Source organism: Eleutherodactylus coqui, chromosome 11 (assembly GCF_035609145.1).
Source record: "Eleutherodactylus coqui strain aEleCoq1 chromosome 11, aEleCoq1.hap1, whole genome shotgun sequence".
Lineage (NCBI taxonomy): Eukaryota > Metazoa > Chordata > Amphibia > Anura > Eleutherodactylidae > Eleutherodactylus > Eleutherodactylus coqui.
In genome coordinates, this window is record NC_089847.1 from 111,861,830 (window position 1) to 111,887,702 (window position 25,873).

Below are 25,873 nucleotides of genomic sequence, written 5' to 3' on the forward strand. Positions count from 1 at the left end.
GTTCTGAATTGTGGGTAGTGATGGTCGCACATGGGCACCGCCACTACATTCATTTCAATGGGACAGCCGGAAAGAGCAAAACTGCTTGAGCTCGGCCACGCCAAGTGATCGCATTGAAATGAATGCAGCAACGGTGCGCATGTGCGACTGCCATAGCCCACACTTCAGGACACACCGGGGCCCCATTTTCAAGAAAGCAAGTCAGTCTAAGCGGTCGGATTCCCACCGTTGATAACTTTCAGCCTAAGCAGACACCTACAACAGTAAAAATAAAAAAAAATGTAAAAATCAGTCCACAAAGACCATAATTAATACAATCATTGCATTTTATTCAAAATTATTAATAAACACTTGGAGTCTCAGATCAGTCTCTCCAATGTTAATAAGATACATAATTTAGAGTACAAAACCTCCCAAAACAGAACATGAGCTTTGTGCAATTGACCTGTGATAATGCAAGTATTTTATCCTACTGTGCAAATTAAAAAAAGGAGAAAAAAAAGAAAGCATTGTCCAGCACATGCCAAGGGAACGTACAATGGATCTGGGCATACAGCTGCGGTTCACGGACAGCGATTAATGCCAGTTCAACAAGAGCATATCAAAGCTTTATTATCAGGGGAACAGCTTCAAGTGTCTCATGCTCCTGCCCCGTAGAGGGATATTGTTATTCCCAGTAGTAATTAGCTTCATCTCATTACTATAGTGTTATCCTCTTCCCCACTAAACATAAATAGAGATACCCGCTATCAGTGAGTCCTGCACTGTACAGCTAGTGGTACCAAAACAAGAAAATCTAGTTCATTAGCAAAATCTAATTTTTTTTTATTCCCCCCTCTTCCTTTTTTTTTTCCCACACATATTCTATAGCACCAAAGTTAACGGCTCTATCAAGAGTGAAGATTTAGTTTCCTTCAGTCTAAGTAAAACATTTAGTAGTTTTCACAGATAGAGGTTTTGCAGACTTTAACATAGTATGTAAAGCCGAAAAAAAAAGACATATGTCCATCCAGTTCAGCCTACCACCCTCTTATGAAGGTTATGTACTAATAGTGTGCTGGGACGACTAACAGATCCGGATTTCCACGGCTGCCTATATCACATAGAGCTATAGCTCTGTGTCTACTTCTGCGACAATCCACTCCTATGTTTTCTTATGGGAGGAGACAGTAACACAATCTCAAGAATTCCAATTGCCACCATTTTTTACCACGAAGCTCTAGCTTGATGCCTGGCACTATAGATAAGCATAAATCTGTAACCCCCCCTTAAGGATATGCAGACCCCTATAGCGCTGCTGATCTTGGGTAGAACTGGAGTGCGTTGGCCGATCATGCACCTTTACACACATACATATTTGGTTCTGTATGAAGAAACTCAAACTTGCAAGAAGCCATCAAACTACTTTTCATTAGTAATGAATCTTAATATATCCTAAAGTTTGGGTTAAAGTGATATATGAAGAACACCTCATGTTCCCAGATATCCAATCAAAGAAGTCAACGGGGCGGATTGACTTTAGTAATGCAATCCTCAAGTTAGGAGGAGTGGCTCCATCACTAGTTATCAGCTCATAGTGTTTGCAATGGCAATACTGTTCTATAGTGCCAGGGATTGAGATAATAGCACATTTGTCTTTTTTACATGAGAAATGGTTGATTAATATGTTTTACAAAACCCCTCTGTCTACTTCATCTATAATGTTTTACTGCGTTTAACCATAAACAACCTGCATTCTCCGAGTCTTCAGCCAATTCCCACCATGGCCCAAGCCGGTAGATAATACTCAGGGCTGAAAACATGTGGAGAACACAGAATGCTTATATTCGTGCCTAGAAGTCAATCAGAATCTGCCTTTGTTTCAAGTGAAAAATTTAGATGTAAACGTCAATCATGGCGTCGCAAGTGTGGATGTGTTATGAGATGCCCAGTCCGGAAAAGTGTTCAGGTCAAACATGGGAACTCCCCATGTGTAAAGTCCGAACCACAATGCTATCATGCTGATGAGGTTTGTGCCCAGTCCCGCTTTCATCTGTGAATGAGGAGAAAAAAAGAAAATACACAATTAAGTGTAAATTGGATAAATAGTAGGGAAAAAAAGAAAATCCTCTATTTCAATCACAAGGGGGAGACAACAGTATTTACTCACCATATCTGGCACAGTCAGGTGACCGTATGAAAATACAATGGCGTTTGGAGGATTGGCAACAGGCAAGAGGAACGCACAGGAGGCACTTATTGTTGCTGGGATGATAACCAGAAGTGGATTTACTCCTATTCCTTCAGCCTGTCACAAAGGATTAAAGAACTTCATTAGAGTAATAGTTAAATTACAAACTTTCAGCATCTTAATAATTTTACTTTTTTTTTTTAATGACTCCGCCAAGATTAACTCCCGTAACCCAGAAGACTTGTCACTTTCTCAATACAACAGTGTAATTGGAAAAAGGACCTGCTACTTGGGTTTTTATTTGGCATTAAAGGGGTTCTGCTGCTTTTTACCATTTATAGTGCCATCATCTGTTACAACAAATAACGGGACCGCAGTAGGGCAACAGCAGGAAACGGCCAGGTACGGCTTCTTTTCTTATTTTAGCACAGGGGGCACTAATGGAGGCATGTTGTCCAGGTACCAGACAACCCCTTTAAGCCCAGGAGCATGCACAGTACATGTATAGAGGATGGTGTTAAACAGGTTACCAGTGATCAACGAACAGTTGTAATTTATGATGGAACCAGAAACAAGTGTTAAGAGGTCCCTTATAGCATTAGTATTCAGACCCTTTCCTTTTTTAATTTTTTTTTTTTACATTTTGTTATGTTGTGACCATGTGCAAATTTAAAAAAACTTTCAAGTTTCCCCCCATCATTCTGCACTCAATATCCCATAATGGCAAAGTACAAACAGAATGTTAGCAATCTTTGTGAATTAATTAAAAAAAGAAAACCATTTTGCATTGACATAAGTATTAACACCCTGCACTCTGTACTTAGTTGAAGCCCCTTTGGTAGCGATTCCAGTCTCCAGTATTCTTGGATATGATGCCACAAGGTTTGCACACCTGGATTTGGGGGTTTTCTGCCATTTTTCTCTGTAGATACTCTCAAGTTCTGTCAGGCTCTTCATTGATTGGGTATAAGTCAGGGTTCAGGCTGGGCCACTCAAGGACATTCACAGAGTTGTCCCTAAGCCACTCTTGTGTTGTCTGGCTGTCTGCTTAGGGTCAGTCTTATTGGAAGGTGAACCTTCTGCCCGGTCTGCGGTCCCTTGTGCTCTGGATCAGGTTTTCATTAAGAATATCTCTGTACTTCACTCCACTCAGCTTTTCATCCACCCTGACCGGTCTCCCTGTCCCAGCTGCTGAAAACATCCCCACAGCATAATGCCACCACCACTGTGCTTCATTGTAGAGATGGTATTGGGCAGGTGATGACCGGCGCCTGGTTTCCTCCAGATAGAACGCATAGAATGGAGGCCAAAAAATTCAATCTTGGTTTCATCAGACCACAGAATCTGGTTTCTAAGATTCTACGAATCCTTTCAACTGAATTGACCAGAGGGGACGCCATTCAAGCTGTAGAAACATCTCAAAGATGATCAAGAGAAGTGGGAGGCCCCAGAGCTAAATTTCAAGTGCCATATCAAAGGGTGTGAATACTTATGCCAATGCAAAATATTAGTTTTTCATTTTTTTTAAAACGTACATAGATTTAGAACATTCTGTTTTCACTTTGTCATTATGGGGTACTTAGTGCAGAATAATGGGGGGGAAAAATAAATTAATTATTTTGCACAAAGCCATAACAAAATATAAAAAAGTGAAAGTCTGAAGATTTTTTGGGACCCACTGCATTACACAGTTTCATTTGAAATCAATGGGCTGTCCATGTCATGCATGGATGTGCTAGGTCCTGTAGAGAAAGAAATGCTCAGCAGCTTCTCTTCACTCTGGCTAAAAAAAGGTCAGGACCCTAACTGTGGGACCTTCCCTCTATTATGTCAGAATTGGATGTACTAAGGCTTCATTCACATCTGCATCAGAGGTTCCATGCAGAAGCCAAACAGACCCCATTGAAGCCAATGGAGTCTGTTTGATTCTGTCATAGGATTCATCTGTTTTGGCCAGGGAGTCTATTTTCCTGCTCCTATGACAGAACAGAAAACTGGACTCCATAAGCAGCTGTGAATGAGCCCTAAAGCAGGTATTCCCCCTTTAAAGTAAACAAACTTTTTTATCAAATGACTTAGAATTTAAAAGAAGAGTCTTAAGGTATCTTCTTACCAGTGAAGACAAGATGGGCTGAAATATAGTGATAGTGGCTGGGTTGCTTGCCACCTCTGTCACAGAAGTCACCAACAGGCAAACAATCAGTACAATCACCCACACTGGCAAGCTGTTCAATGGTTCCATCTTCTGCCCAACCCACACTGACAGACCAGATACCTACAAAATGGTTATAAGAGCAAGTAGACAACAAATTAGATTACACAATCATCATCTTCACTGTCACCATTTCCAATACTATAATGGGGGAAACGGAGAAAGTATTGATTAGACGGCTCTATTTTTGAAATAGAATGGAGGACAAGTGAAGGTGTTTATCTATAGATCACTTACTTCACATCCCTTAGCCAAAGCAAAACCACCCCCAACCAAGACGACGATATGCCAAGGTATGCATTCTTCAAACTCCTTCCATGTGATCATCGGTGTGGATTCTGTTGCTGCCGACGCTCTCGCCTTTTCTGTAAAGACAAAATGGCAATGAAGTTATCAGAAAACTAAACTGCATGCAAGTTCTATTAAAAGAAATCCAAAAAAGTTGATGGCTGCTCTACTCTTTACCACAGTTCACACCATTCGATGCGGCAAATGGTCAAAAATATATTCTGGTCCCATACAGTAATTCAGATTTATTTATTTTCCTTCTCTCTGCATTATGTACATATTCTCTCATAAGAGATCTAAGATGAGAATACAGAGCCTTATAGAAGCACAAATAGTTGAGGGTCCGTGCATATGTCCCATATGAACCATAATAGGATCAGTCATCAATGTTAGGTCAATCTTGCAACCCAGCCGATCAACTGCTAAAAGAGACTGTGGTGCTCAGTTGAGTTCTGCAGATTTTCTGAGGTCAAGTTCTTTAGTCACATGGTCTTTCTGCAGCTCAGTCCAATTCAATTGAGCTGCAATACCAGGCATAGGCACTATGGAATGTATGGCACTGTGACTGGTAAACAATGATAAGGTCGTAGTGCCTGTCCCTGAACCATGGTTCCTACAAACAGCTAATCGGTCGGGTGACGAAAATCAGACCCCTACAATATTAATGACCTATTCTAAAAGATAGGTGATCAGTGTTTGTATTCCACAAACCCCCCCCCCCCCCCCCCCCCCAAAAAAAACAACATTTAAGAACTGTAGTTGCCGCTCAATTAAAACCAAGGATTTGGACTTGCTAGTTCTGGGTGTCCTACTGGCTTAAAGGCATTGTTCCACGAATTTAAGTTATCCCTAGGATTCGGGATAACTAGCTGATCGGTGGGGAACTGGCTGATGGGACCCCCAATGCTCCTGAGAACAGGGCTCTGAGGTGACCCGCATTGAATGCAGGGGGGGTCAAATGTGTGCACCACCGCACCATTCATTTCAATGGTAAGCCCTTTAAACTGCATTTCAACATAATGCATAAAAGCAAGACAGGAAAGCCTTTGAAGAATCAACGCTTCCAGATGTGTTGGACGGAACATCATTCCAAGTCTTATGTGAATACAAACTACAAGATTATGTATGTATGACATGACCCTTACTTAAAATTATTTCCTTTAATTGTTTTGTACTGATTTTAAGGTATATGTTTATGGTTTTTATGTAATTTCCATACCAAATTAAGAATTCTTGGTTCTTGTAATCTGTATGCTGTTTATCTCCACGCCACAGACAGTGAAGTGAATTATAGGAGTATTCTGACTGTGGTAAGGGATAACGTAAGGTCATCATTTGCTAATTGGTGGGAACCCGACTGTTAGAACTAACTATAGTTGAATAAAGGGAACAGAGTTCCTTACAAATTTCTCTCTGCTCAGCATAATTTGCTTAAAGGCTATGGAAACGTTTATGCATGAGGTTTCTTCTTATGCATTTTGAAAGCCTCATTCTTGGTTTGCAGATTCTCCTGAACTCAAGTTTTTAGCTTGCTGGCATTCCAATCAGCTGGTCTCTTTTCATGAATGCCCACAAGCTCAGCTCCCTTTCCCCTCTTATAGAAGAGGTGTAACATAACCACACCCACTCAATACTACACAGCTAGCTCTCCATCCATCTCATCCTCTCTCTGAGTAGCTGCTGATGGTTCCCCCTCATGCTGATAAGAGCAGAAGATGCACTCAGAGTGAATTACAGGCCTCTGTAATACCGTAGTAGCTTTCTTTACTCTGTCCTCCTGATCTCTTCCACCATGCCCTAGGACTGTCACACAGCCCTGTCTAATAGCTCAGTGGAAAGATAGTAAATGTACATTCATTACACAGGAGCAGGCTAGGAGAGGAGTCAGTCAGTTAACTCTGACAGAAATTGTTAAGATGTCAGTCCTCTAGTTTGCGGTGCCATGGAAAACAATAAACACATAGAAATTAAACTAATCAGAATTGTTTAATGAAAACCAACTACAGAAAGTCTCCATTTCCAAACACAGTGATAAAAATAGTGCAAAGGTATACATAGCCTTTAACCTTTTTAGTGGCACACCTGGAAAATCTCTGGGGCTTGCTGCACTGACCATGCAGTCAAACCCCGGAAGATTTCTGTGGACAGCTCTTGTGCCGAAATGTGCAGAGCACTGAGCTGTCATCTGAAATCTTCCGGGGTTTTTTTTTACTGAATACTCAGCGAAGCAAGTACCGGAGATTTCCCTGCCATAATACCAAGTGTCAAAGTAGTACAGTGGCACAGATTAAATTGCATTGTTGACTCATATAAAAAACCTGCCTTGTGAGGCATGACATGTTAATAATAAACCTGGAACTGAAGGGGTTAAATGGATCTGAGTTGCGCTTCCTTGCAAAGCCAATAGACGGAAGTGGCAGAGACAAAGTACTAAAATGTTTTTGTCATCAGTGGGGGTCCCAGAAGTCCGACTGCCATGATCAGCAGGTGACGACATATTCTAGTGATTTGCTGTGAATTGCCACACCCTGAATAATGTTTTACCAGCTGACTGTGTGAACGAGATCTGAGCCCCCACAATGTTCTGCCAACAGGAATCCAGCAGGATTTCGAAGCTCCGGCTGAGCTATATCTGTATACACTGCACAGTAGAACATAAATTGCTCCTTATGTGCAGACTGACAGATGACTACACAATGCAATGAATCATATATGTTAGAACAGCTCTAAAAGTTTTTTTACAAACCTTACCCTTTGATCTACAGCACCACCAGCTGGGCTTTCTTCCAGGTATAATAAATAATAAAAAGCCAAAGAGAATAGCTGAGGTAGCATCCGATTTGTAACCTTTCCTGTTAATGCAAAGAAGAAAAAAACACAACTAAGTATAATAATGTTTCTCCAATAGACTGAAATTACACACAAAAAAAATGTACCTGGGATTAATTTTTTTAAATTAAAAAGGTGTATTTCTATTATAAAGGGGTAGGATCCACTGTTTGAGATCCCCACTGATCAGCTAATTGAAGAGGCAGTGGCCATCGGGTGAACGATGAACCTTTTGCCAGGCCTGTAACGTCACGTACAGCGGTTACATGGCCTGAGAGCTGCTCAGTTCTATTCAAGTGAATGAGACCAAACGGCAACACCAGGCACTATACAATGTATCCGAGCGCCGCTGTCATTACAGTCAGCTGATCACAGAAATCACTGGTTCCCCATTTTCCAGATAGGCATTTGCCAAAGTCTCAGGCATTTATGGCACATCCTGTGATTATGCTATGAATGCTTAAAAGGGGTTATCCAGGGACAATTAAAATAAAAACCGCTCACACCATGCTGTACCAGTAAAGAAGCCATACTTCTCTCTCCTGATGCTCCTCTTTTGCTAGTGCCCGGTCCCTTGGTGGTCTACACTTCTGGCTGCAGAAGGAGGACGTCACAACATAGGGACACATGACTGTTGCAGCTAATCACTGGCTGAAGTAAGCTTGTGATTGGCTAAGGTGCCACATGGCCCTGGTGTCGGTGAGGTAATCACTGGCTCACGAAGAAGTGAAGATCACTGAGGGCAGTAGGAGAGGGGAATAAGACACCTTTTATATCGGTAAAGCATGGTGAGCAGCTTGTGAAGGGAAAAAAAATCCTTTGATAACCCCTTTCAGATGGTACTACTCCATGGTAATTAAGGAAGATGAAACAATACCTCTGCAGCGCCACCTATTGGATGGCAGTATTCCTTCAAATCAATGCTTGACCCTCTCTGCAGGTCTATAGAGCAATGATGCTCTCCTTAAGGAGAGATATTACACCTCCTGACCCACATCACAGGACTTCCACTAGCCAAGCCAGGATCCTGCTGCACACGGATGAGGGTCAAAAACCCCAAAACAGCTGTCTGCATATGGATTCAGGCTTGGTTTTCAATTCCCAATCATTGCTCTACAGACCTGTACAAAGGGTCAAGCACTGAATTAAAGGAATGCTGCTATCCAATAGGTGGCGCTGCAGAGCTATTGTTCCATCTCCCTTATTTGCATATTACCCAGAGGAGCATGGATGGCCTTATAAGTCTCCTCACTCACCTTCTTGGTGCTCTCCCTAAGGAGTGATGTTACCCCTCCCTACTCCATGGTAAACATGCCACTCGCTACCTTTACATTAGCTTAAGAAATTGTGCAAAAATGCTTGTTATATGTCACATTTGCCGTTTACACCTTACCAATATCATTTACCATATTTAAGCTAAACCAAGATATAGACAGTAGAGCCGACGGCCAAATGTGCCATTTCAATGAGCAATTATTGGTAAAATTAGAAGATAAAAAAACCACCCATATAAGAGTGAATGACAAAACAATCTACAGTCTGTGATAGTGTGAATAAAAATCTAAAGGGAATAATTCAACCAAAAGTCCAATGAAGCCGTGCCAATAGCCCCAAATTAAACTGGCCACACAGGTCAGCTGAACAAGCCAATATTAGCAAAATGACTAGAGTTGAGCGAAGGTACTCTGCCGAGCTTGTTGCTCATTCGAGTATTAGCGTACACGATGGTGCTCGTTACTCGAACGAACATCAAGCCGTGTTCGACCCCGCCCCAGTTTTTGGCCCCTCCCCGCCGCAGCGCGCGCCAATGGCAATTTGTTTGGCTGGCAGAGTCTCCCATTGTAGTCAATGGGGTTCGTTACTCATGTAGAGCTCTCAAATTTTACGAAAAGCTCGACTCGAATAACGTGGACCCGAGCATTTGGGTGCTCGCTCATCTCTAAAAATGACTAACTGGCATGTACAGGGCGTCCCGAGCCCAGATGTTAGGGAATAGAATGATCGGCGTGATGTAGCGATAATTGGGACCAAAAAACAATGGCCAACATATACAGCAGTTAAATGACATAATAAAAATATCCATATAGTTGTATCCACCTAGCACAACTCACAGTCCAAACAGTGAATCCCAACCTGGGATAAATCCAGGGTCCCGTGTGAACCAGGACAAGGCCATTAACAGGAAGATCGTGAGCGTCACCACCTCCTGGTAGCTGAAAAAGATGTTCAAAAAGTTATATAACAAATTGTAAAAGTAGTCTCCTTCATATATACAGCAGTTAGTGGAGCGGGGGCAGGGACTAGAAGTCACCACAATCTGTTATGGTCGGATGCGGGGTAGGATGGCTATATGAATCAAGTTTTAATGCAATGCTGCAGGGATAGCGGGTTTTAGATAGCAGTATTAATTGAATGCTTCCAACAGTCCTATAGCAGGACCGTAAATTTACATCCCATCAATTATTTAGCATACAATCTGCATCCTTTTAATTCACTTTGCATGCCAGACCACATAAGGTGCATAGACTAGCAAAAAGTTGTGACTTGAATTGCCGTAGGGTTGTTTTATACAAAGTTTTGTGGCAGTTTGAGACAGAAGTGGATTCAAAAGATGTGAAAAGTATAGAAGGAAGGACTTCTCCTTCTTGCTGAAGCCGCTTCTGGCATTGGCTCAAAAAACCTACACGGTGAAGCTTCTGTCTGAAGCTGCAGACAGGATTGTATCTAATGGCATTGGAAGCGCTGAATGATATAACATACACTTTAAAAAAATGTTACCCTGCACAGAATTTTTAGCCTTGAAATCCCAAGACCTACAAAACCATGCAGTATAATAAATAATATACATATATTAATGCACACGCTACCCAACCAAAGAAAATTGGACACCTAAGTAAGAGTCATAAGTAGTATTTATTTCCTTATGCTAGTACTTAGTGGGGCTCCTTTGGCCCTCATGACATCAGATATTCTCCGTCGCATCCTTTCTACTAACACCTGATACACTTCAGCTAGCATTTCCCTCCATTCATCCTGCAAACATCTGGCGGGATCTTTTAAAGAGGATGCATCAGCCTGTTCTGCAATGGTGCAAAGAGCGTCGTCATTGGACAGTTGAGCAATGAAAGAAAGTTCTATGGAGTGACAAATTGCGCTACTCCATCTTCGAATCAGACGGATGTACCTGAGGGTGGAGGATGATGGGGAACGCCTTTTAGCTGAGTGTGTTGTGCCAACAGTTAAGTATGACGGAAGGTCTGTCATGGTCTGGGGATGTTTTATGTGGCATGGTCTTGGCAAGTTGTAATGACATGAACCATGAACACGGAGGCATACCCTGACATTCTAGACAACAATGTGCTGCAGGCAATGCGGCAATACTCTGGGAATGGTCAGCCATACTTCCAATAAGACAACGCGTCTTGTCACAAATCTAACGCTGGTGTACATTGCTTCGCGTTTTTTGGGGGATGTTCCACAATTGGACTGGCCTGTGCAGACACCTGACCTGAACACTACTGAACATCTTTGGGGTGATCATCGGGTCAGGAAATACGAACAGTGATCATCTTCTTTGAGAGAACTCGCCAGGTATTTGCAGGATGAATGGAGGGGAAACACCAGCTGAAGTGTATCAGACATTAGTAGAAAGTATACCACAGAGAGTATCTGATATCATTAGGGCCAAAGGAGCCCTACTAAGTAATAACATATGGATTAACGTTTGATTCTTGCTCAGGTGTCCAATTACCTTCGGTAGGATAATAAATATATACATACATATAATGTGTGTTTGTTGGGACTTAAAAAAATACCTCAGGGGGCCCAATTTTTCATATTCTTGTCTCAAAATTTTTCTTGAATCCTCATCACTCGGAGACTTGGATTTTCGCCAACACTGCATTTCTTTTAGACTGCAACATAAATAAGGGGTAGACTGAATATATATTTCTGCTTCAGGCCATAGAAGACACTTTCACCAAGTCAAGTCATTTTACAGGCTTCATGGAGAAGAGGACAGGGCAGTAATGATCCTTCATGAACTATCTGACTGATCCATTGTTTCTTCTCTCACTGTTTTATAACAATGGGTACATGTGCTTTCCATTTATACCTTCCTGGATGGAATCCCACAGTATCCTGCATCGTTCTGCCCCTTAAAACACAACAGAAATCTGACAGAAAAGAGCTGTCAGAGGGCACGGAGCACAAGACCTTTATAAGCAGCATTTTCATAGCTATAGTATAAAGTTATAGCAGATGCTGCAAGAATGAGGATTATATGTAAATGAGAATATTTGGGTGATTTTTGGGCTGCGGTTTAACTTTAAAGAAGAATGGTGATAAGTAACTATAAGCTTAATGACAATCCCTACAGACTGTCAGAAAACCATCTACTGTCTCATCAAAGGCTCAGCCTGCTACTGTGTATCTCATGGACTATATTGTAGTTTGTTCACATTAGCTGCTCTAGTTGCACAGATTAATGATCTGCAGACTTCATTAACCCCTTAAGGACACCCCCAATTTTCGTTTTTCCTCTCCACTTAAAAAAAAACAAAAAAACCCCCTCTTATTTATCCATCAACGCAGCTGTCTGAGCGCTTGTTTTTTTTGCAGGAAGAGTTGTATTTTTCGCTGGTATTAATTCAATCTACCATAAAATGTACTGAACGAAACTTATTAAAAAAAATTCTAAGTGGAGTGAAATAGGAAAAAAAAAACTTTAATTCTGCTATCTTTGGGGCGGGGGAATCTAATTTCTATGGTGTACACACTGCAGCAAAAAGGACATGATAACTTTATTTTACCACATTTATAGTTTTTTTTTCTGTACTACTAAAAAATATATATATATATATATATATATATATATATATATATATATATATATATATATATATATATATCTTTGGGAAAAAATAAAATTATTTTCTGCCACCATGTTCTGACAGCCAAAACTTTTTACTTTTCTTGTCAACAAAATTATGTGAGCGCTAGTTTTTGATTTAATTATATTCAGCGACGTCACATTGAGAGGTCGCTGAAATTGGGGAGTGGGGAGCAGTCAGGTGATCCCATGGTTGGCAGGAGACAGGGTGGTTAGTGTTACTCTGGTCCACTTTGTCTTCTTGGAGGAAAGGGTAACCGTGTGTGATGCAGCACTGCTCACCCTCCCCAATTGGGGACCATAAGGGATGTTAGCTAATCCAATGCCCAGCTAGAAAGGGCAAAAAGAAAGATAATAAAGAACGGAAGACCTGTGGAGCAGGAGGTCTGCCTCCTTCAGACACCAAACTAAAACTGATTTAGTTCAGTGCCTGCAGGACAGGTATAGCTGGTAGGAGGGACTAATTTTTTTTTTTGCTTAGTGTCGCCTCTTAGTGGCACCAGCTATACCCAAGGTCTCTGTGTCCCCCAATGATATGGACAAGAAAATGCATGTTGCTATCAGAGGAAGCCCCTCCCCATGAGATTGCAAAAGTATTTAAAAAAAAAACAACAGAAAACATAACGTTGTTGTTAGCAGTTTAGTTGTTCACGACCTTCGGTGACCCTAAAGGTGAGCTCCCTCCATGTTTTTCGGTTTTGCACTGCTTCTTTCAGTTGTGTGATGTCCATGCCAGTATCAGCCATCATGTTCTTTGGCGGCCACTGATCTGTCCAAGCATTATAGTATTTTTCTAGCGACTCTGCTCGTATTACATGGCCAAAATCCATGAGCCTGAGTCTGGCCATCTTGCCCTCCAGTGATATATCGGGTCTTATACGATTCAGGGCTTCTCCGTTTGTTGCTCTCGCCATCCAGGGCATACACAGCAGCTTTCGCCAGCACCACAACATTAATCCTTCTATCAGCTTTTTTCACAGTCCAGCTTTCACATCCATATATTGCTATGGGGTAAACGGTGGTTTGCACTATCCTGCGTTTAGTTGTGATGCCGATATCTCTACTTCTCCAGATTTTGTACAAGTTTAGCACTGCGCTTCGCCCCAATGCTATCCTAGTTTTTTTCTCTGGCACAGATTCTCCAGCCTGGTCAATTTTTGAACCAAGGAAGATACAGTCTCACGCATTCTATGACCTGCCACAGCTTGTCATGGTCGACGTAGTCAAACAAAATACAAAAAGTAAAAGCATGTTATGTTGCTTTTTGAATACTTTTTGTATTTTGTTTGTTAATTTAGTGGCTTTCTCTGATCACAACATGCATTTATTTAGTTCCTTACAGCTTTCAGCTTAGCCATGAATAATGAACCATATATGCCTCAAACATGTCGGTTATTGGTGTTTTTACTGGTGGAGTGACCATAGGTTTTTAACCCAGTTTCAATAAAGAAAAGTTTTATTTCATGCTGGATCCTCCTTGGATTTTGTCCCCCTGCACATCTTCTATAGTTGGTGAGACATAAGGATTAGAGATGAGCGAACGTACTCGGTAAGGGCGATTTCGCAATCGGGAACCGCGATTTTCGAGTACTTCACTACTCGGGTGAAAAGTACTCGGGTGTGCTGTGGGGCGGGGGGTTGCAGAGGGGAGTGGGGGGTAGCAGCGGGGAACAGGGGGGAGCCCTCTCTCCCCCTCCCCCCCCACTCTCCGCTGCAACCCCCCGCTCACCCACAGCGCACCCGAGTACTTTTCACCCGAGTAGTGAAGTACTTGAAAATCGCGGTGCTCGATTGCGAAATCGCCCTTACCGAGTACGTTCGCTCATCTCTAATAAGGATCTTACGGATTATGGACCCCAATTATGAAATTAAAGGAGATCCCAAATACTACACTAGAAATGTGTATTACAATTTATTGTCCAATAACAAAAGTTTAACCTACAGGTAAAGGGAGCCTCCAAAAAAAATGGAATCTAAAAATTAGTTTTTCAGACTCCCAAAAGAGCATTTTTTATCAGTGCCCTGAATAGCTGTCACTTAGCAACAGATACCAAAGCCAAATATAATCAGCAGGTAACAACCCTACATATCCACGTTCCTGCAAGGTATTATTTAACATACACATTGGGGCATACCCCATAGACTGGAACATGATTAGTCTCCTATTGTCATCGTATGAATTTACCAGTGCATTATGGAATTTTAATATTTACCTAAACCCTAAAAAAAGCCAATTAATCCACATCCAGGAAAAGATTAAGATGATGAAGGCAATGGGAAACGAGAAAGCAATCCACGATCCAAAATTTACAAACTGACATCCAGGATATCGCCTGCAGAGAAATACAGATAAGTATGACTGCATTTCAATCTACAGATATTACTGCAAAACACAATACAGTAAGGAAAAAGCAAGTGAAGTGCTTTCAAAAATGTACATTTTTGCATGTTTGACCTCAATACTAGTATTTCCTTTTTCCATACGGATGTATAATATTAGTTAATTCAGTATTATTCTAGTCTATGTGCACATATGGACACCTTAATGCCGAACTAAACCCAAGCAGTTTGAACAATGCCATTTTGATAAGAGGGTGCCTCAAAAGAAGTGGATCCCAGGGTGTCATGCTAGGGGGACTCTCAGATATTAGCCGTTATCTGTGCTGAACCTTGCTGCAAGTATTCAAATTTCTCCGACTATGAGATGAGCGAGCATACTCGCTAAGGCAAACTACTCGAGCGAGTAGTTCCTTATTCGAGTACCTGCGCGCTCGTCTCTAAAGATTCGGCTGCCAGCGCGGGTGAGTTGCGGCGGTGAGCAGGGGGAAGAGAGGAAGAGAGAGATCTCCCCTCCGTTCCTCCCTGCTCTCCCCCGCCGCTCCCCGCCCCCTCGCTCGAGTTGTTTGCCTTATCGAGTATGTTCGCTCATCTCTACCGACTACCACTACAGGTGACATTAAATGTTATGCAGTGACCATTTAAATGAATGGGCTGTCTATGTCATAAATTGACAGACTGGGTCCAGAGGCGGTGGAGAATTTCTTCTGTAAATTTAGCCACAAATCTCTGGCAAAAACCAAAATATCTTATATGCGAATTGTGCCTCATATTTCACTACCTGCCTTGCAAAGGGTGAAATCAGTAGTGGCAATCGACACCACTTCTGCAGTGACCATGCATGTTGTGCATTTAAAAAATTGTAGCAGCTCAGATATCGGTTCGAAATGTTTTTGCACATATGGATCGAGTATTAAAAACCTCATTCCCTTGCATTAAAACATTTCAGCAGAGTTGTAGTGCGGAACCTGCACCACAAATCTGTATCAAAGCTGCCGCATCTGGATCTGGCCTTACTGTTAGAAACGTAGATAGAATGACTGGATTGTGGTCCAACCCTCCAAAAAGACTTATTGGAAAACTAGTTTGGCAGAGGAGAATTTTTTTCATTGGACGAAATTAACCCTTTCCAATCCACTGTCTATCATCTGAAGACATTATGATTTAAGGCTGTACAGCTCCGATATTGGACGACATCCGTCAGGGTTCTCTTACTGTATATTGCCAGCCTCTCTGCTGTCGGAGCCTATCCAATGTGTCACCTCATGCAGTACTGGCTTTAGCCAGCAGATAGCGCCATTGTATAATGGCAGAAAAAGAGTAAGCCCCCTAGGAAAACCAGGATACAAATTGGATTGGAAAGGGTTAAAAGCTAGGGGAAAAAAACGCATTTCGAGGACAAAGCCTCTTCCTCAGTTTTTCTGGGTTAAAGCACAACCATAGCTGTAAGAAGATGATTGGTCATGCATAGGGACTCAACAAGGATAACACCACTGCTGCAGGTGCTGCATGGAGGGAAGAGTCACGCTGCCAGGGAAGGCAGCATCCTCTTCCAGCTATGCCACAACAGGTTATTTAACAGTGGGTTTTCTAAAGCAGATAACCCTTAAAGCAACCTACATTCAGACGCAACATTCTTTCCTCAACAGGGAAAGTGGTTTTGCTGTGCTGTCAGACTACCATTTTTACACAATGGCCATATGGGGGAAGAGTAGTAATCTGAAATACTTCCTTATACTGTGCTCATGCGCGTTGTTAGACATCAGCACAGTGTAAGTGAAAAGAGCTGGCAAGGCAGCCAATGGCAGCCCTCACCATCATCTCCTGCCCGCTCCCCTTTGAAGCCGGACAAGAGCACTTTATATTTAATGCCCCCAACAGAGATTAATAACAATTGTGTATTTAACAAACATATGAATTGTACTACATACACAAGCGTAGTGTATAGGAAAAATTACTTACGTTTCAAACTGTTCAATAAATATGAGATTAGTGGAGGTCCCTGTGAGTGTGGACATTCCTCCAATCGTGGAAGAATAGGCAATTCCCAGTGAAAAAGCTTTGCACATCATGTGGTCCCGTTTAGTCCTGTAGAACCGCCCAGACTTGGTCTGCAAAGATACCAAACAAAAAAAGCATTAAAATATATAAGCCATACAGTCATAGCTGCAATCAATGTCCCTCCTCCTGAATAACTTATTGATAAAGGCCGACAGTGCAAGATATATTTATAACAAACACCATCCTACTAAAACTAATTGGACACCTGAGCAAGAAATAAAGTAGTATTCATTTACATATGTTAATAATACATAGTGGGGCTCCTTTGGCACTAATGACATCGGATACACTCCGTATTATGCTTTCTAGTAAGGTCTGATACATTTCAGCTGGTATTTCCCTCCATTCATCCTGCAAACATCTGTCAGATTCTCTCCAGGAAAATGGCTAATATTTTCTGCCCTAATGTTCCAGTTCACCCCAAAGATATACATTAGGGTTCAGGTTGTGACTCTGTAGGGTGCAGGCCAGTCCAATCGTAAAATAGCCATATCCTCAAACAAACATAAAACAGCAATGGATTTGTGACATCGGATACTCTCTGTAGTAGTTCCCTCCATTCATCCTGCAAATGTATAGCAAGTTCTCTGAAAAAAGATGCATTGGCCAATCTACAATGGTCCAAGGAGCATTCAGTCAGGAAATATTAACAGAATCCATCTTCTTTGAGAGAATCTGCCAGATGCTTGTAGGATGAATGGAGGGAAATACCAGCTGAAGTGTATCAGACGTTACTAGAAAGTATGCCACGGAGAGTATCTGATGTCATTAGGGCCAAAGGAGCCCCACTAAGTATTAACATATGGAAATAAATGCTACTTTTGATTCTTGCTCAGGTCTGCAATTACTTTTGGTAGGATAGTGTATACAAACCCTTTATCCATCGACCTACTCTAAAGTCAGACGCATTGTAAGAGACTCTGCAAGCACAATTCTACAAACACAGCTAATATATAATAGTAATTACTGCTGAATGTCTTGCGTTGTCACTTTATTATTGAATTTCAGCTTCCAGCTGATCGCATCAGACTGTGGTTTGCCCCTCTAATCTGAAAAATGACTGGATGTTCTGGAAATGCTACAAGAGGTCGGCACATCTGTCAAGTCAAGCAAATAAAATCTCTAAATCTTCATTTCCTCTGGTGGCAACGGAAAGTGTTTCAGGACGTGTAACATAAATGGGGTATACAGCAATATGTGAATTCTTTTTATGAGGGGCATTGGTATTCCTGAGGTTAGTCCTCCCAATGCAAGACTTTAAGAACTATTAGACAGGGTGTAATAGGAAAAATGTGAGTTTGGCTATGATCACACTAGAGGTTTTTGTTTTTGGCTGATCTAGTTTGATTAAAAAGGTAATCGAAAAATGGAAGTGAAATGGAAAAAAACTCCATACAGCCTCAGCCAGATGTGAACCTATAACTCCAGTACTGCAAGGCAGCGATGCTAATGACTGAGCCACCATGCTTACATGCTTAAAGGGGTTGTCCCGCGCCGAAACGGGTTTTTTTTTTTCAACCCCCCCCCCCCCCGTTCGGCGCGAGACAACCCCGATGCAGGGACATAAAAAAAAAACCGCTCAGCGCTTACCTTAATCCCCGCGCTCCAGTGACTTCTATACTTACCGGCTGAAGATGGCTGCCGGGATCCTCTTCCTCCGTGGACCGCAGCTCTTCTGTGCGGTCCATTGCCGATTCCAGCCTCCTGATTGGCTGGAATCGGCACGTGACGGGGCGGAGCTACACGGAGCCGGCATTCTGCACGAGCGGCCCCATTGAAGACAGCAGAAGACCCGGACTGCGCAAGCGCGGCTAATTTGGCCATCGGAGGCCGAAAATTAGTCGGCACCATGGGAACGAGGACGCCAGCAACGGAGCAGGTAAGTATAAAACTTTTTATAACTTCTGTATGGCTTATAATTAATGCACAATGTACATTACAAAGTGCATTAATATGGCCATACAGAAGTGTATAGACCCACTTGCTGCCGCGGGACAACCCCTTTAAGAATAAACCCAATGAGAATATAAAACCTCCATGCAGATGTTGTCCGCAGTCAGACGTGAACCTAGAATCTCAGTGTTACACGGTGTGGTGGCTCAATAGTTAGTACTACTGCCCTGCAGTTATGGAGTTCTAGGTTCAAATCGGACTCTCGTGTGGGCATTGTGCGTTTGAAAGACACATCGAACTCACACGAATATGAACTCCATTCTTTTGAATAGATTTATTCGCAGGAACGAAAAAAAATATATATATAAAACAATAAAATCGCGGCACCTTCTATCTTCTGGCATTCTCTCGGGAACACCTCACCCATTGTTCTCAATAGGACCTTTATAGACACCGCATGCCGTGCAATGTGCATGCGAGTGTGAGGTTTCCCAGTGAAATCAATGGGAACCACTTACGATTCTCTGACGCACGTGAAACACACGCCTGAGGATCGCAAGTTCTCAGAAGGGACGCAAAGAGTTTTGGAACCAAAACGCCTCGCATCAGCATGAAAAAGCACAAGTTGGCAAGCGTTTCTCGGCCTGATATTGCGCTCGCCCATGTCAGTGTAGTTAAAGGGTGATGGCTGCATTGAGTTTTTCGAAGCTGATGTTGCCCTTGATGAGATTTGAACCTAGACCCCCAGCATTACAAGACAACAGTGCTAACCACTGAGCCACATTCATTAAAGAACTACCACCACCAAACGGATTGTCTTCAAGTTCCACCCGCCTCCCATTGAGTACAATGCAGTAAACATAAGGATTAGAGAAGAGTGAGTATACTCACTAAGGCACATTACTCGAGCGAGTAGTGCCTTAGCTGAGTATCTCCCAGCTCGTCTCTAAGGCTGGGTTCACACAGGGCGGATTTGCCGCGGAAATTCCGCGTGGAATTTTGCCGCGGCAAATCCGCCTGCGGCCGCTAATCTCGGTATTGGCCAGCCACGTGGACGAGATTTCTCAGAAATCTCGTCCACACGGGACGGCTAATCCGCTGCAGTAAGTCCGGCTGAAACTGCGACCGCAGCTGCAGTTCCAAAAGATGCAACATGTCTGTTTATTATTTACTTCCGCCGCGGCCGCGCTCTCCTCTATGGGAGCGCCGGCCGCAGCGGAAGAGCAAGCGGCCGGGTCGCTTCAAAGCCGCCGCAGATTTTTCCGCGGCGGTTCTCCCGTCGGCTGAGGCCAAACCGCGGGATTTCCGACGATAATACGCCTAGTGTGAACCCAGCCCAAAGATTCATGGGTGACAGGTGAGTTGCGGTGGGGAGCGGGGGGAGAGAGAAGAGAGAGATCTCCCCTCCGTTCCTCCCCGCCTCCCGAATCTGTAGAGATGAGCGGGGAGATACTCGGCTAAGGCACTACTCGCTTGAGTAATGTGCCTTAGCGAGTATACTCGCTCATCTCTAATAAGGATCCATCTGTATTGAGTTTCCAAAACTAGAAAGAAAAGCACAGCATTCTGCACTTTTGATTCAATGTAAAAAATAAAAACAAAAAGAAGATAGAAAGCACAAAATATCGAAACTGAAAACCTTCCATTTCAATGCAAGTCTATGGGCTTGAAAATGGAAAGGTTTTCTTTCCGTTTTGCTGTTGCAATGATGGATCAGTAAAACAGAAAGCAAAACGCTAGTGTGATACGGCCCTTAACATGAAAGGACGTTAACCGCCTGGCAGTAAATAGCAGGATGAGATACTGGTCTATGGGAATAGTTAGACAAACACTCCCAAAGCACCGCCTAGTGACCAAGAGCACATCAATATATGACTACACCGAAGCACTGGAGGCTGACTACAAGCGATACTGACAACCTTGGCTGAATTTGAAATGATTCCCATAAACTCTCGTTGATTGTGAGATCTAGTCCAGAGGAGCACAATGATACATAACTACTTCAAAAGAGGTTCTCCGCTTTGGATAATCCCTACTTAATCAAAGGGTCTCTTGACAAAGAGATGATCAAAGTGTCTCCTGATGAGACCCCCAGCAGTCAACTGTAATCTGTGGGGAAACCTTGAAGCGAGTCTTCCAATTTCCCAGCAGCGCCACCACAGGTAAAGTGAAGCATTTACACGGTGCCCATTCAAATCAATAGGTTGTCTTTGTAATGCAGGACAGGACGGGTCCTCCAGAACGAGAGACGCTCTTGGTAACTGCTATTCACTCTGGCCAAAAGATGAGGATATGAAGAGAGGAACCCTTAACTCAGAATTCTATGATAGGGAATATATAAAGACGGGTTTTCTAAATCAGACAACTCCTTTAGTGTGGTCATATACCTGAGATTGCTGTTACCAGCTATTCCTCCCGACCCTCTCCCTCAAAGACATGTGTAAGCTCAGTTACCCAAGCTGTGTTCTCAACAGGGAGAGGGGAGTAAACAGCCGCCAGACATCTCTTGTGGCAGCTTATCTCCCATGAGAACAAAGGAGTTTATATGGTGAAATCGAACTTGCCCGATATTGCTTTTTTTTTTACTTTTACTATAGGGGAAGAGTTGGAACATATTAGATGGTCAGCTGAAATTGGTGGGCTCAGATGCTCATCTAAAGGTGTAATGCCCACATTTAGGGTTCATGCCCACAGGCGGTTTTTCACTACGTATTACACGTGCGATGCATGGCCGCGTCATACATGGTGAATGGAGTCAATGAACTTTCATTGATCCATGCACATGTACGTGTAGATACTGCATGTAGATCGAGGCATGGGCTATTTCTTTGTGTACCACGCAGTGTGAGCTCTATACATTTGTATAGGCAGCATTTGCAATGCTGTCCATACGCAATACACTGCGTATGGGCGGCGCTTTCATACACAACCCGCTATGAAATGGATTGGGAAATTTAAAATAAAAAGGTTTATACATACACGGCCTCTGTTGGCAGACTTGGTATTTACAAACAGCTGGAGCGTCATCTGCGTAGTCTTTTGGGGTTGTTATATCTAGACAATCCTTCTCTATATGCCCTATTAGAGCATATGGTCATCAGGAAAAATGGCCAGGTGTGGTGAGATAGATGACAACTTACCTGTTTCGAATATCTCCGACTTTCAAATGTTGGCTCCTCCTATAAACAAATAGGTACATTTTTTTGAGTGTTTCATGTACAAATCAGATACAAATTTTTGCATTGATCTATCAATTTAGCCATACATTTTCTGGAGGAATGAAGAAAGAGAGTTCTAAGAAAAGAAAGCAGATGCTCCAGAATTTGTTTTATGGCAAATACAGTATTTACAAGATATGAGAGGTATAAGGTTTCCCTTCAAAGGGCCACCCCACTCCGGCAAAAACACATTTTTCTATCCCTGCACTCCTCGCTTGATTGCCTGTCACGTTCTGGATGTCTCCCACATATATTGCAGTCACTTCTATGCAGTGCAGTCTTCTCTGTGATGCTTATCAAGCACTATCTTGATGTTGAGATTTGTCCCTGCTTTCACTATTCTGTGCTATCAGTTACATGATACATCACAACATGAGCAGCTAGAGCCTGCACCATCTCTGCTTGCTGGGAGGACAGTATGATTTTCAGTACTCTGTATATTCACCTAAATAAGCGTCAGACCACAAGTATACAGTCAGGAGGCTGAACTATCATCTCCTCCATTATATATGTCTGACACCTACCGTATATACCGGCGTATAAGACGACTTTTGAACCCCGAAAAATCTGCTCTGCAGTCGGGGGTCGTCTTATGCGCCGGTAATACAAAAAAAAAAAAAGTGTAAAAAAAAAAAATTTTATTACTCACCTCCCACGGCGTTCTGTCGCGCTCCGGCAGGATGTCGCTCGCTCCGGCAGGCTGTCGCTCGCTCCTCGTCCCCGCCGCAGCATAGCTTTCTGAATGCGGGGCTTGAAATCCCCGCTTCCAGAAAGCTAATACACACGCCGGCAGCCATGACAGCATTGAATGGCTGTGATTGGCTAAAGCACACGTGGCTTCAGCCAATCACACTATTCAATGACATCATTGAATGGCTGTGATTGGCTGAAGGCGCACGTGTTAGCAATCACACCCATTCAATGATGTCATTCAATAGTGTGATTGGCTGAAGCCACGTGTGCTTTAGCCAATCACAGCCATTCAATGATGTCATGGCTGCCGGCGTGTGTATTAGCTTTCTGGAAGCGGGGATTTCAAGCCCCACATTCAGAAAGCTATGCTGCGCCGGGGACGAGGAGCGAGCGACAGCCTGCCGGAGCGAGCGACATCCTGCCGGAGCGCGACAGAACGCCGTGGGAGGTGAGTAATAAAATTTTTTTTTTTTTCTCCACTGAATACCGGCGTATAAGGTGACAGTTGGGGGGTCGTCTTATACGCCCCGTCGCCTTATACGCCGGTATATACGGTACTCATCAGCAGAAAGTATGATAGAAGTTTATATAGCCCCCTCTAAAGAGCTTGTGTGGTAAGGTCCTTAAAACAGGAGTTTTGTTGACTGAGAAACTGGCCAAGTAATTCTCAGGTGGTCAGAAGATCACATGACCCACCTGAGAAGGAAGAAGATCACATGACCCACCAGAGAAGGAAGACGATCACATGACGCACCTGAGAAGGACTTCAGGAAGTTTCAGATTAAAAGAAAAACTAACCAAATGTAAAACTAGCCTACGTAACAAATGGGGGGAAAAAATAAATTATTGGAACGGGCCTTACACTAAAGTTGCAGGATATGCTGAAGATATTCTACAGAATAGACTACTCCAACTCAAAAAAAGATGAGAGCAGAAAATTGTGCACATTTTTAGTAACCAGCAAATTATGAAAAACAACATGTTATGATATTAGATGCAAAAGCACAAATAATACATTGTGGAACCTAAAAAAAACCTCATTAGACAGGGCCTGTATGTTGAAACACAAATCTAGCGTGATGAGAAGAATGAAAAACAAGACAGTAACTTTTCCACTGATGAGGTTACAGGACCCTCTCAGAGGAGAGCATGAGGAATACATAAGGATGACGGTGTGAGGCTACACTGATCCAACCAACCTCGTTTTCTTCCATACTCGCGATGCCATTATCCAAAATATTATTGCTGAAACAAAAAAGGGGGAAAAAATGGAATTTCAAATGTCAATATAATTTTCCTAGCAGGTATTCCCGTTCCCCCGTATAGAATGACAGCGGAAGAAATTACAGGTAAGGCAGCATGCTTGTTCTACTTCAATTGCATCTCTATATTTTATGCAAGTCCCACGCAAATAAATGTGGAAAGCATACAAAAAGCAAAATATTACCAGTGAATGTTGTCTGAAAAACACTGATTACTGGTTAGGTACGAGTGCCGTATAATAGCAGGCCTCAGCAGAGACTTCTGCACAGAATCCCATTGAGCCCCTGCAGCTCTGTACTACTGTATAGTCACTCTACATGCCGCTATATGGTGCTACAGTATAATATGGATACACTTGTTTCCTAGAAACAAGTTATACCAAATCTGGAAATACAATACGACACCATACACTTGTGCAGATGTGTATTACCAGGGCTGTGGTTGGTAGAAATGTACAAACTACAGCTTCATTAAAACAAACACTATACATTAATATATAGAATTGTTTCAGCACCAAGGGTCATTAAGGGGGTTTTCTGACATTGGTGACAGCGAGGGAACAATATAGCCATTAAAAATATATACTTACCTCCTCGCTCCCATGCTACTACCCCGCTGCATTCTGGTCTTCGGTTTACAAGTGCTGCAGCAGTCAGGTTCACCTGTGTATCCACCACAACCAACAGAAGGCCCGACAGGGATGTCATCGGTGACATCCCGTGAACCTGCCGGGGCTTGTACATTACAGCCCAATGTTGCATGTTTATAGGATGTCACTGGGCATTCTGGGTGGGTGACCCAGCCATGGAGACAGAGGCAAAAAAGGCGCTCTGGTGAATATATTGTCTTTATATGGTTTTGGGCATGAGGGGCCCAAAACTATATAAAAACAACATGTTGGAAAACCCTTTGTGTATTGAAGAATGCATTCTGAACATTTTATTCCACAGTCTACTGATATTCTTTTTTTCCCTTTTTTGTGAGACATTTAGGTCTTTCTACAGCATCAAAAAGGAACCAGATTTGTCTATATTTTATAGGAAAAACTGACAAAATTGGTAAAAAAAATGCAACTCTCATTGGTTCTTTCTAGAGATACGCGAACGTACTCGTTTAGGGCGATTTCGCAATCGAGCAGACCTTTTTTTCGAGTAACTTGACTACTCGGGCGAAAAGATTCGGGGGGGGGGCGCTAGGGTGGAGCGGAAGGTAGCAGTGGGGAACAGGGGGGAGCTCTCTCTCTCCCCCCCCCCCCACTCCCCTCTGCAACCCCCCGCGTCCCCCGAATCTTTTCGCCCGAGTAGTCGGTTACTCGAAAAAAGCGGTGCTCGATTGCGAAATCGCCCTAAGCGAGTACGTTTGCTCATCTCTAGTTCTTTCCACTTGTTCTCGAATATAGTCGATATAACCAACTAAATGTACCACTTTCATTCGGCCTTACATACTATGTTACTATGTTGCATTTAAAAAATTCCTCCAATTCTCCCGAGAACAAAGATACCACATATGTGTTTATTAAGGGTACCTTGACACAGGCCAGAAGTGCTGCGGGCTTCCATTACGGAATACAGCTGCGGAATTCAACCCTTGTATCTTTGGGGCTGAATTTTACAGCATAAATAGACATGCTGCAATCTGCCGTCAAATCTGGTAGTAAGTATTCAGTTTCCTTGGTGCTTCATCACAGGAAAAAATTAAACATTGCATAGCCCCCTTTCACATCATTGTGTTGTTTGTGTAATGCAGGACGGGACCTCCAGAGCGAAAAGCATTCTTTGTAGCTTCTCACCAATCCACAGATGAGGAACCCCCGCCATTATTTCAGAATTCCCTATTAAGGTATATGAAAATGCTTTTCTGAAGTGGTATACCCCTTTAAAATCAGCTAAACCCTTTTTCCTGGCTCCCCAATAAATATGCAGATGTAGATGGGCTGAGCATACTGGTGGACTCCAATAGAGAGAGGTAGCTAAGCCTCTATCAATGGCTTATTGCCTATAGGAGCAGAGGATTGGCAT

General features: G+C 42.8%; 1 protein-coding gene across 1 annotated transcript in view; it reads right to left on the bottom strand.

Annotated features, from left to right (window-relative positions):
* Nucleotides 1-308: 308 nt before the first annotated feature.
* The window catches only part of LOC136582322 (solute carrier family 13 member 1-like), a 51,609-nt gene continuing 26,044 nt past the window's right edge, over nucleotides 309-25,873 (bottom strand). The window contains exons 6-16 of the mRNA XM_066583243.1: nucleotides 23,792-23,837; nucleotides 21,822-21,860; nucleotides 16,690-16,838; nucleotides 14,604-14,723; nucleotides 11,315-11,413; nucleotides 9,611-9,712; nucleotides 7,422-7,522; nucleotides 4,620-4,747; nucleotides 4,284-4,445; nucleotides 2,150-2,287; nucleotides 309-2,032 (exon numbers count right to left, since the gene is read on the bottom strand). Of these exons, the coding sequence (XP_066439340.1) occupies nucleotides 1,892-2,032; nucleotides 2,150-2,287; nucleotides 4,284-4,445; nucleotides 4,620-4,747; nucleotides 7,422-7,522; nucleotides 9,611-9,712; nucleotides 11,315-11,413; nucleotides 14,604-14,723; nucleotides 16,690-16,838; nucleotides 21,822-21,860; nucleotides 23,792-23,837 (1,225 nt within the window). The 3' untranslated portion in view covers nucleotides 309-1,891. The remainder of the gene's footprint in view (nucleotides 2,033-2,149; nucleotides 2,288-4,283; nucleotides 4,446-4,619; nucleotides 4,748-7,421; nucleotides 7,523-9,610; nucleotides 9,713-11,314; nucleotides 11,414-14,603; nucleotides 14,724-16,689; nucleotides 16,839-21,821; nucleotides 21,861-23,791; nucleotides 23,838-25,873) is intronic.